Source organism: Mus pahari, chromosome 11 (genome assembly GCF_900095145.1).
Source record: "Mus pahari chromosome 11, PAHARI_EIJ_v1.1, whole genome shotgun sequence".
NCBI classification, from domain to species: Eukaryota; Metazoa; Chordata; class Mammalia; order Rodentia; family Muridae; genus Mus; species Mus pahari.
The window spans coordinates 56,189,068-56,201,287 of record NC_034600.1 but is presented as its reverse complement, the minus strand read 5'-3'; the positions used below and the strand labels follow the sequence as shown (position 1 = coordinate 56,201,287).

The window sequence follows — 12,220 nt, the reverse complement described above, 5'->3', positions numbered from 1 at the left end:
GAGCATCCACTTCTGTGTTTGCCAGGCACTGGCATAGCCTCACAAGAGGCCGCTATATCAGGGTCCCTTCAGCAGAATCTTGCTGGCATGTGTACAAATGATTGAATATACACACACATATATACTCTAATTAGCCACATTCAGTAATACAGTAGAAAATCTGAATTTGTGGATTTAAACATCACAGCAAATTCCCTCTCTCTCTCTCTCTCTCTCTCTCTCTCTCTCTCTCTCTCTCTGCTGTAATCGCTTGTACATGATATATATACATATATATCATCAATGGTTTTGTTTTTAGTTAACCATTAGCTCAAAACCGCAATTCAAAATTGCACATTACTCCTTTCTAACATTTAAGTAAGCAATCACGCAGTTATATTAAATTCAATTTTTAAAGATGTTTTACTTTATTTTTGATATCACAATTACATCACTGTCCCCATATATTCCTCCCTCTGAACACTCCCATATACCCCTCTTTGATCTCTTTCAAATTCATGCCCTCTTTTTTCAATAATTGTTGTTATATACATATATGTAAATACAAACATATTTCTAAATATAATCTACTCATTCTGCATAATATTACTAATATAAATGTTTTAAGGATTGGCAATGCAATTGGATAATCCGTTGGTGTGCTCTTTCCTGGCTAGGCTATTCCTCCCACTCTCTGCATCAAATACATGACCCACTGAATTTACAAAGGATTGGCTGAACACATCCTGAAGCATGGGGAATTTACATAATTATACCACTGAAGAGACTGTCACACATCCCCTATCACCACTAAGTGATAACCTGTTAATAAGTCCCTAAGAGAGGAGGAGGGACTCGTCAGACCTTCCTCCTTCCTTCTATGGTGAAAAGATACTGGTCTAATCTTGTGCCAGTCTTATGCCAACAAACGCAGCGACAATGAGTTCAGGAGCATGACAGCACCATGTCCAGCAGCCACTGCTCTATAGCAAAATTAGCTCCTCAAGAGCTGGTATCTTCTTATTCATTGTATTGTAAATACTTTAAAACTCCAAACTAGTGCATTATGGTACTCAATAAGCATTTGTCAAAAGATCAAAGCGATGGATTTGTCTTCATTTCTGTGTCATGTAGCAATGACCACAGAATTAGTGACCTGGTGTGCTGCCCAATTACCATCTCACACTTATGTAAATCCAGGTACAGCTTACCAGGAGTCTCTGCCACTCAGTGCCCTGTCTGCCTCTTCACTGCCACAGTGAACCCATTCTTATCTGCAGTTACAAACTGTGTATGTGTGTGTGTGTGTGTGTGTGTGTGTGTGTGTGTGTGTGTGTGTGTATGTGTGTGTGTGTGTGTGTGTCACAGTTCTTCTTTAGGCTGTTTGCTGACTGTGAGAAGGATCCACCTCAGCTTGACTACACTCAGATGCTGCTGTATTTTGCGTGCCACCCGGACACTTTGGAAGGAGTCTACAGGGCCCTCAGTGTGGCTGTGGGGACTCACATCTTCCGCCAGGTTGAAACTCCGATGCTGACTGCAGAAAAGGTAACAAATGGCACAAATGTGATTAACTCTGGGTTCCAGGGGAAGCAAGGAAGCCAAAGGAGTAGAAACTTAACGACAGTAGGGACTCACTTCTTTTCTTCATCTTATTTTTCTGGGTCTTCAACACCATGCTTTACATGTAATAGGCCCTCCAGTAAACCTTCTTCAATTGCACTAAAGTCAGGGAACTCAAAACACTTCTGTAGTAAAATTAACATCTGTTCACAGTCTCTCGGTAGGATTGAAGTTTGCTCAAAAATCAGCAGACTGGACTGGGTTTTGCAAGATGTAATGATTACAAAAAAAAAAAAAAAGCAGGAAGTGAATTGTTAACCTGATGCACATTTTAGAGTATGCTTGGAATGTACCCGAAGCAAGCTCAGACCTCAGGCACTACCCTCCGAAATATGACTTTTGACCTTATTTCAGTCCTGAAACCACAGCATTAACATCATTTTCTTCAAAGGGTATAGAAACTTTCTAGCTAATTCGGAAGCCATGACACATTCCCCTGGTGATTCCCAGGTGGTGGCTATTCCCTTGTGTTTTCAGACAGAAAGGCCTCCTATTGGGTACAAGGTGACCTTGTTCCCTGCTCCACTTACACTTTTTTCTGGCCTTTGATTGCCAATCTCTTCTGCCACGGGTGAAATCCTGTTGGTGATTCTTTCTGTGCTCTTTGTGGGCATGATGGGAGGGACTGATATCCATACCCTTAGGAACCCAGCCTCATTTATTTCCTTTTTGCATGTATTTGTAAAAGAAGAGATAATTGGGAAGAAATGGGAGAATCCCCTGACAGCATTCACTTGTGGGAAGAGATAGGCTCTATTAGATTTGAGTCTGAAGATTGACCATAAGCACCAGGCCAGGGTGAGGGCTGACTGGTGCCCAACAAGCTGGCATGGGGCTTTTCAAATACTTATATCACAGCAAATGTGAAAGCAAGGAGGGTTGATATTTTTCACACTAGAAAGCCTCTTTAGAATTTTTCTATGTAAGTAACTTAAGTGCAGCCAGCTGTCCTGAGGTAACATTTGTCACTTTCACAGTGATGTCTCTATATCCCCACATAGATTGTGCATCCTTTAAACTAATACTAGATTTACGACTAATCCAAAATTACAGCCTGCCCTGGGGACTCAGTGTGATGGCTTCTCAGGCACAGAGAATTTTCCTGATCTCAGATGATGGCTGCCCTCCTCTCTCTTACCTGTCCCCTGTGATACCAAATTGCTCACATTGTAAAACTACAATTTCTTTGAAGTCATTTTCCACTCTGGACTCAGCAGACTGAAGTCAGGGTGTTGGTGAGCAATAGGCACTTGACTTGCTCAGGATCCTCAAATTTAGGGCATGATCTGAGAAGGAGTTTGACAACAGTGTACTGAAATTCTTCCATTTTGTAAATCAAGCCCATTGCTTAACCTCAGAAATGTGACAGATAGAAACATAAATTTTCTTTTCTGAAAGGAGGCTATCTAATTGCTCAAGGAAATGAGCCCTAGGAAATGAAGTAATGGCATACCAAACAGGGAGCTAACACAAACTAGAGATATATATTTTTAATTGAAGATATATTTTAATACAATATATTCTGATTATGGTTCCTCTCCTCTGACTCCTCTGAGATTCCCCTCACTGTTCCACCCACACAAAGTCACTCCCTCTCTTTCTTACTTTCATTAGAATACAAACAGTTATCTAAAAACATAATTATAAAAGGTAAAATAAAATTAAAAAACAGAATACAAAAAAATCAAAGCAAACTGACAAACTGAAGAGAAAGAACCAAAGAAAAAGCTCTAGAAGCATATATAGATGCAGAGACACACAGAGAAACCCCATAAAAACACAAAACTGGAACTCAAAATATATATGCAAAGGACCTGTTAGGTTTTAAAGAATTCCTGACAGCATATTATATTATATGACAAAAAGCTCTCCAAAGATAACATTGAGTTTGTTTTGTGTTGGCCATCTATTACTGGGCATGGGGTTCCTGGCCTTAAGAGAGTTTTTTTTTATATACAGTGAGACTCTATTAGCAAAAACTAATTTTTCATATGTGAACAGTTATTAATTGGAGATAGCTTCTGGATTAAGGATGACGGCTTGTATCCACCTCTCTTCTCAGCTCTAGGACCCCATTAGGCTGGGCCTTGTCTATCCATTGATTCCTATGGCCAGATTATCCCTATCTGGGGTCTAGATAAAGTTGTCTCGTGTCCTCCAAAGTAGTTGCACATAGCTGGTGCTCGGTGTTTGTGAAAAGAGCCAAAACAAGAAGAGAGGTGGTGGTTCAAGGAGATAAGGAGAGGAACAAATAATTCTGCCCAGAGAAAAAAAGACCAGTGATAGAGTGGCTGCACCAAAACCATTACTATAGCAACCACTATGGTGGGTAGCACCAAGCCACCTTGAATAGGTAGCCTGTATCCCTGATGTCCCTGGCCTGCTCATGACATCATCTTAGTATCCTCACAGAGGAAGTACCTCCATTTGAGAGCTCATCTCGAGCTCTCTTTTAAAGCACAAAGACTTTGTTCAGAAACCAGGGATGCCTGCAGAGATTGGGGCATGTCTCCCTTTGGCCTTCAGGGACTGCTCGGGCTTGAAATCAACTCTAAGCACTTCAGAAACACAAGAGCTGCTCACCTCTCTCATTCCACAATTATACCCTTCCCTTTCTGAGTCCTTTCCAACTGTGTTCTAGTTTCCTGGGCAACCTCATCCCAGGAGTCTGCAAAGACTTCACTCAGAAATAACATCTCCAGCTAACCTCTACGCACTCTCAAGGCATTCCATCAAACCTTTGCCTTCTGCCTATGTTATTATGAGATCTGGACGCCCTGTCTTATATTTTGTTCCTCCCTCTGTATCTTTGCTGCCATGTTGCTTTCGCTCAGTGTGGCTCCGACCTTCTGTGGAAAGCCATTGTTTCTTAGGTAATTTTTTAAAAGCCAGAGAACAAAACCTTTACCAAGAATGTACAAGTTTTAGTGAATGCAATCCTTAAGTAAGTGAAATTTGAGGAAATAGCTAATTTTGAAACCCCTGTGGGTTTTCAGGACTCTGATGTTAGAGTTTAGTAAATTGTTACCTTGCAGCTCCCACATATTTGAATTCTTATTAAAACCTTCTTTTCGGCATGTTGGAAACCCTGGAGTTCAAAGCATGGGCACATCTTGTGTGATGCTTTTGTTCTCAGAACCAACATTATTTTCTGTCTTTGGAGGTTAGGCCTGAGCTGAATCCGTAACAGAAAGGCACAATCATCATTTCCGGGACACAAGCGCAAACAGGCTTTGAGATCAATCTCTGAGAGCCAGAGCAGTTTACTACAGTGCTCAAAGGTGCAACCATTTCCCCTATTTGAAGGGCATGGATCTCTCTGCTTTGATGTCACAGATATCTATTCCAAAGCACCGGCTTTTCTTCGGGCTACCATTACTGGTTTCTCTCTCTAGTATCTGTTAGAGTAGACCCTTTTCTTGCATATGCCTTTTATCCTTCCCAGAACACCAGACCGTTCTTCATTCCTTCCTCTCTTACCTTAGAGCCATAATGTGTATTACAAGTCCCATTGGGCAAAGGCAATAGGAATTAAAAAACAAAACAAAAACAAAACAGACTACAACAAAACAACAAAAAACCCTCTGATATCAGAAAGCTAGGGATTCTTTATTCTAAAATGATACATATTTAAATTGTTGTATTTTTTGACTAAAAAAATGATTTATTCCATGGTGTATGTATCAGGCCTTTTAAAAGGACGCACTGCCCTAACTGTGCAAATAGCTACATGGAAACCAGATTTTCCTAACTTTGAAAGTGCCTGCTCACCAAACCAGCCAGGGTTTTGCTAGCCCACAGGCTCTGTCTTTGCACTGTTGCCACAGTGCCTGTGCACTGTTCCCCATACACAACCATTAATTCCACACCCACTCTTCAAGGAATGTTAGGTCCAAGCTCCATGTAGCAAATGATTTGTGTACTGATGAGCAAGTACAGGAGCAATCACCAAGAGTTCAGGTGAAGATACTAACGCCTGTTTCCCACTCTTGCCATGTAGTGTTTCATTGTTACATGTAGAAAATGTATGTTTTAACAAATGTGTAAATATAGTTAATCACTAATCATTCAGCCCTTATAAGCCCCCTTTAAGTTTTGAATTAAATTCCCTATTTAGCAAAAGAGAAAAACTCTCAGCAAAAGCAAGGTAACCTCCCAAGCTGAATCAATTGTACCTTATCTCTTCAACACTGACAGCAGTCCCTCCATGCGGACACATATCTGCCACAGGCTTAATTTATTATTCTGTCATGTATGATGACTAACAGTTAATAAATCAACTGAATTGGATATTTAATGACATCAGCATTCTCCTAAATTATCAGTTCTCCTTTCCTAGTGGCAAGAGGAAATTAAAAGTTTGATGGGCCTTTTATGAACTTACTCTATGAGTGCATTTTTGTCATGTTGGATTTCCTTCCAAGCCATAAATTTTATAACAGAATTGTGTCCATCACAAAACTATAATTTGTGTCACTATTCTTTTGGAATTATGAGTCATCTATTTTTATCATAACACCGAATTACCTTCTATAGTTGAAACTCTCTGTGTCCATAAGCATTTATTCTGGATCATTCCTAATCTATACTTACGGAGTCAAGAGGCACAGTTAGTCTTACAGATCTCAGATAACCTCGACTGAAGTCAGTTTCAAAGGGCAATCCTGCCACAGGCAGATGCTGGGAGGCATTTACTCTAATTTACTTCCATGTGCCATTGTGGAGGAATCTTATGTACCTGGTAGTATAGTAAACATGAGGGTTGATTGAGATGAAAGGGATGCAACCCACACTGAGACTTCTTAACTATAAGGTTAACTGCTCTAGGACTTTGGCACTGATTTTGAGTGAGGCCAGTGCATTTCCTTCTATAATGGGTTTTGCAGTAGGCACTGATCTTCCTTTACATGGTCCCGGTGTGCGTGTCCTTGTGAATGGTTGATCAAGCATGTCCATTGCTCGAAGCATCTCGGTCTGTCTCATGTTGCCACCCTCTAATCTTACAGACCTCCATCTCCACTGTGAGTCCCATTGAGGAATTCCCTGAGCCTGAAGAAAGTAGTGCAAAAGAGGACCGAGAACTGAAGGAGGAGAAAGATGACCAAAAGGAAGATGAAATCCCTGAAAATGCAAACACCGAAAAGATTTCCATGGAAACACTGCTCAAAGTGTTTGGAGGAGGAAATGAAGTACTGGATGCCAACAGATTTGCCAGCTACCTAAAGACAGAGAATATTTATGCAGAGGTTGGTTAGACTGTTTGTGTGGAATTGCTTTTTAAAAAGTGCTTTGTATTGGGGAGAAGTTATGGTAAATTATTTTATTATATGAATCCACTTTAAAATAACTTTAAGATCACAAGGAAAATTAACTTTGCTTGTATTCCTCGTTAAAGAACTTCATCAAGACTTTTCAGGACCTGGGTGCCAGGAATCTGGAGCCAATTGAAGTTAATATTCTCTTGAAGCATCCTTACATTCAAGACCTGATTGCAAATTATGTGGACTATAAATTTCCTGTAAGTATGAGTCAAAATCATCCTAATTTCCTTGGTTCCAGCTAAGGGTACACTTGAGACATTCCTACTGTGAGCTATTAAAGGAGTGCAACCCTGACTTGCCCATACCTTCCAGCCTGCAATGTCCAAGGATAGCACACTAATGCACAGTTGAGATAATTCTTATTGTTATAGATTTACAACCTTAGTATGTAGTGTTTCCTTGAGGCTATAGGAGAGGGCTGTGGGTAGGTTATACATAAAGCTGTTATGTGGACTATTAGAAATATGAATTGTTCTGGGCAAATACTGATGCTTATCTACAATAGAAAAGTGTAGAAACTAGAACTCATCCTGCTATAAAGAAATAATCAAGACTATAGTCTCCATCCAAGTGCTGGTATAGTCACCATTTTCAAATCATAATATATATATATATATATATATATATATATATATATATATATATATACTCAGTGTAGCACATAAGAGTGTATTAGTTTTCTTTCAATTGCTGATAAAGTATCATGATCAAAAGAAACTTGGGAAAGAAAGGGTTCATATGGTTTAGAGATTACAGAACATAATCAGTGAAACCCATGTCAGAAACTCACAGTGGGGAACCTAGAGGCAGGAACTGAATAGAAGCAAATGAAGAAATTACTTACCAATTCATTCCTTGTGGCTCATCTGGCTTGTCCTTTTATATAACCCAAGACCACCTGCCCCAAGGTGGTAACTAGTTGTCCTGTCTATTAAGTGATGATAACATTTTTTTTTCTGTGCATACTTATGTTTCCAATAAAATTTTCACAAGGGGGAGGGGGATGGGATAGGGGGGTTCCAGAAGAGAAACCAGGAAAGGGGATAACATTTGAAATGTAAATAAATAAAATATCCAATCAAAAATAAATAAAAAAATAGAAAAAGAAACCTTTAAAAGAATAATGGCAGACAAATAACATAATGTAAATAAACCAAGTAGAAAACAACAGATATTCAAGCTGTTACTTGTGTGTACTAGAAGAATAGGGAAAACAAGATTCTTGGAAAGTAGAAATGACTGGGGTTTGGGAAGGGAGAGGGAGAAAAGTCTGTATACATTTTCCTACTGGGATGGGGCAATGGAGACATCCTGTGTGGAAAGCAGGCCCGAGCCAATGTATAGAAGCAGGACCACATGAAGGGCAGGGTCTTCCGTGAAAGGCTGTCTGTAGAGGGTATAGGGTGATTCCATTGGATTAGTGAGATTAATTAATACTGAAAAGAATGAAAGCCGCATTTTGCATTGAATTTGAAAAGGCAATTGAGGAATCGATAGGCTTTGAGCATGGGATTATGTTATCCTATTAATTTTTCTCAACATTTCCACATCACCTAATGATATCATGTTACATTTTTAATATAGTGAGTTCAATACCTGACTGTTTAGATGCCATCTGTCATGCTACACAAACTGTTCCACATATAAGGCGAGAGGCCTCACTTGACTAGAAAAACAAGTACTGAATCTCTTGGGATCATGTATAACAGAATTCATTTTCTACAACCCACGATAAGTAAGAGCATAAAGTGACAGGTCAGCTATTTCCTCCCTTCATGGAGCGAAAACCTCCAACAAAGCCAGGGCAGCTCCACAGCTCTTCACACTGGCCAGAGAAGATTCTGTTCAGGTTCCTGCTTGACAGCTGAAGCCTTGAGATTAGCAGCTTTGAGAGACAGCCTCTGAAGAACTGCAAGATCCACAGGGAAATCCAGAGGCTCCAGAGATCTTCTAAATGATGTGTTTCTCCCATTTTGGGAAGTGTTTACTTCCCACAGGGTAGTGTCTAGTGATGGTAACATCATGAGAGTTTTTTTTTTAATAGAAGCTGGGTGGCTCAAAGATAGAGAGGGCTGCCAAGCAGAGAAGATGCAAACACCAAAGCAAAGCTCTCACAGCTCCTCCTTATGCCCGGAGGTTAGCCAGATGCCAGATGTGCCAAGCCACCAGCCACACAATATGCCAGGAGGATTTTGACACCTTGATCATCAGAACCTCTTCTGTACATTCCCACAGTCTTCTTATGTATTCAATTCACTTTCTTTCTGGGAACCCCTCCTCCCAACCATCCTGCAGTTAACCAGACTCCTAGAGCCAGAATCACTTAAAACACTAGCAACCTAGCTCATGTCTCCGTTAGTGAATTAGTAAACTATTAGTGAGTTAACTCAGTGGCCGAATATTTCTTTATGGTAAGTGTGATTCAAATCCTTAAACTCTTAATTTTCCTTGCCCTTCATATCTCCTGCCTGTTGCTGACCTCAGTAATCAAAAAGCAGGGTGGGAAGCTATTTGATTCTCACTGATAGGACTATATCAACAAGAGTTGTACCAAAGTCCTGAAAAGTCTAAAGAGAGAGCTTTGAGATCTAAAGAGGGGTCTCTTTCCACTGAGACATTTCATTCCTATATTTGCTAACCAAAAAGAAGAAGAAAAGTAGGAAATGGGAGGATGGAATAGGGGGAGAACGAAGGGAGGTAGGGAGAAAAGAAGGAAGGAAGGAAGGAAGGAAGGAAGGAAGGAAGGAAGGAAGGAAGGAAGGAAGGAAGGAAGGAAGGAAGGAANGAAGGAAGGAAGGAAGGAAGGAAGGAAGGAAGGAAGGAAGGAAGGAAGGAAGGAAGGAAGGAAGGAAGGAAAGTGGAATGATAATAAACATTGCAGACTTATCGGGGCTTCTCATGCTCATACTGTTAATTTTTACTCCAGGTATCCATGTACAAGTAAATAGATCACATTTTTAAATGAACCTTAACCACAGTGATGTTATTTGAAGATCGTTCAAGATAAGTAGAGCCAAAGCTAGAATGTGGTTTTTCAAGGTTAAGAAGTTGTTTGCTATTATAAACAGTGGGAAAATGAAGGTTGCTGCTTCAGAGTTCTGTGTTTATAAGGTCTGCGTGTACAAGCCACAGCATTTAAAAATACATACTTGCAAAAGAAAAAAAGAAAAAAAAAAGGATTACACAAACCAGTAACAACACACCTAATTTCTGCTCCTGTTTCGAGGTGGACAGGCTTAGTGCTTATGGGAACAAATCCTAGATTCTTGGAAGTGTGTGATGCTGGGAAATGTGTGGTCCGATTTCACAGCATCCTGTGTTTCACAACTGTACCATGGAGATAACTGTCAGGCCTTCTTCGTGGGGCTTTGGCATGGATAAAATGAGTGCACAAGCACCAAAATGCTGAGCTCAGTTCCCGGCAGATAAGAAGCAGATGCCACTGTTGATACTGATACTGAGGTGGATACAGAAACATCAGAACCAGGCACGCTAGCAAGTGAGATGAACCACGAGGAGTGGCAGCTCAATGGGCAGACAGATGGCTTGGTTCTCATCTCTCTGGAGAGAGTCAAAATTTTCCCTGGCAGGTGGCCACAGTGACCAAGTGTTCAACTGAAATCCCAGGAAGAATCAGAGGTGAATACAATTGGAAAATCCAGATTTGGTGCTGGATTATTTTTTTTTTATTTTTACAGATTTGCAGTTACATCATGTACTTATTTTTCTAGTCCTCTAGACCTTGTACAGAGAAAGTACATCCAAAGGTATTTTTGAATCATTAAGGGAATGATTTGGGTAAAGGTTACAAAATGAGTGAGAACATCATAAGCCGGGAACAAAGTCAATTTCCTGTGACAAGTATGTGACTGTTCCAAGCATTCGACACTCCCAGTCCCCTCTCCAGTCTGCTGACTACAGCCCCCTGTTTTATTTTAAATTTGTCCAATGCTGGTTGGCATGTATCTAGAGCATGGTACGTCACGTTGCCCATGCTGTGGAGTGCAGACAATCACAGAACAAATACCTTAGTTCCCAGATTAACTAAGGTCTACCAACATAAACGCCCACCCCTCTAGGATTGCAGCAGTGGGAACTAGAAATCAGTGCAAGCCACTGTTCTTTCCCACATAGCTCACTCAAGGTTGCCCGCCGTCTTTAAGGAGGTCAATGTTTTGAAGAAATGCGGTCAGTATCGGTTCTGGCAGGAACACATACACAAACCAACAAGGTAGAGAGTGAAGTAGCCTGTGTCTTCACGTGTGAGGTGACCACAATCTGAAAGCTCTACCATCATCTCTGGAGTAAAGAAATTTACATCCGTAAAGCATTTTCCTAAACTTTGGGGGGGGGGATTAAAAATTAATATTACCACTATGCAATTTTCGTGCTTTGTGTATATTATAATGTTTATTCTACATATATAAGTTCACATTTATGTTGAAATAAAACTATGATTTAAGAAATTAAAGTTTTTTAACATTACCATCTCTGAGAGTAAGAAAATAAAGCAAGAAATGGGAAAAATCCCAGGGGGGAATATCTACTGCTCAAAATTTCTACATTTAAATTTCTATGTAGATGTGATTAACTTGGCATTATATTTTTCTTTAATAGATTGTGAATACTGTCTTATTCATTTATAGAAAAATAATCTTTTGATTTACACACTATATGACAGAGTTGAGTAATTGCTTTTATAAATGTTACTTAACATGACAACTCCATTACAGGACTAGAAAGGAGAATTTCTAATACCCTTAGCTATTATTACAAGGATAGAACTGGGGGTTGCAGAATGGAATTCACACTAAGTGGGAAACATTTTTCTCAGATAAAACACAAGAAAAAAACTAAAGTAAAACGCAACTGTTTAATAACTGCCACATCTACGATGTCCATCGGTCATAAATTCTTTATTTTCATTTGTAACTGCTCTTTGATTTTTCTCTCTTAGGACATTAAAATGATTCTTCAAAGGAGTGAGCATGCACAAGGCAGTGATGGAGAAAGGTCACCCTCAAGACTTACAGACGAAAAGAAGTGAAGGCTGTGGTTTTGTTTTGATTTTTTTGTTTTGTTTTTCATTTTGCTGAATAAATATTCATAATCAAATTGACCATGATGTTTGTTGTGTGAATTGTTGTGATGGATGTAGGTGTGACTCCTGCTCAGTTGATGAGACGCTCTTACAAAGAAACCTCAAGTCAGAGAACATTCTAGTCAGAAAATGCCGAGAGAGAGAGAGAGAGAGAGAGAGAGAGAGAGAGAGAGAGAGAGAGAGAGAGAGAGAGAGA

At 39.9% G+C, this 12,220-nt stretch overlaps 1 protein-coding gene across 1 annotated transcript in view; it reads left to right on the top strand.

The window, feature by feature from the left end:
- Spef2 (sperm flagellar 2) overlaps window positions 1-11,970 on the top strand; it is a 166,963-nt gene extending 154,993 nt beyond the window's left edge. The window contains exons 35-38 of the mRNA XM_021208381.1: window positions 1,348-1,527; window positions 6,609-6,848; window positions 6,998-7,120; window positions 11,881-11,970. Coding sequence (XP_021064040.1) covers window positions 1,348-1,527; window positions 6,609-6,848; window positions 6,998-7,120; window positions 11,881-11,970 — 633 coding nt within the window. The remainder of the gene's footprint in view (window positions 1-1,347; window positions 1,528-6,608; window positions 6,849-6,997; window positions 7,121-11,880) is intronic.
- Window positions 11,971-12,220: the final 250 nt, after the last annotated feature.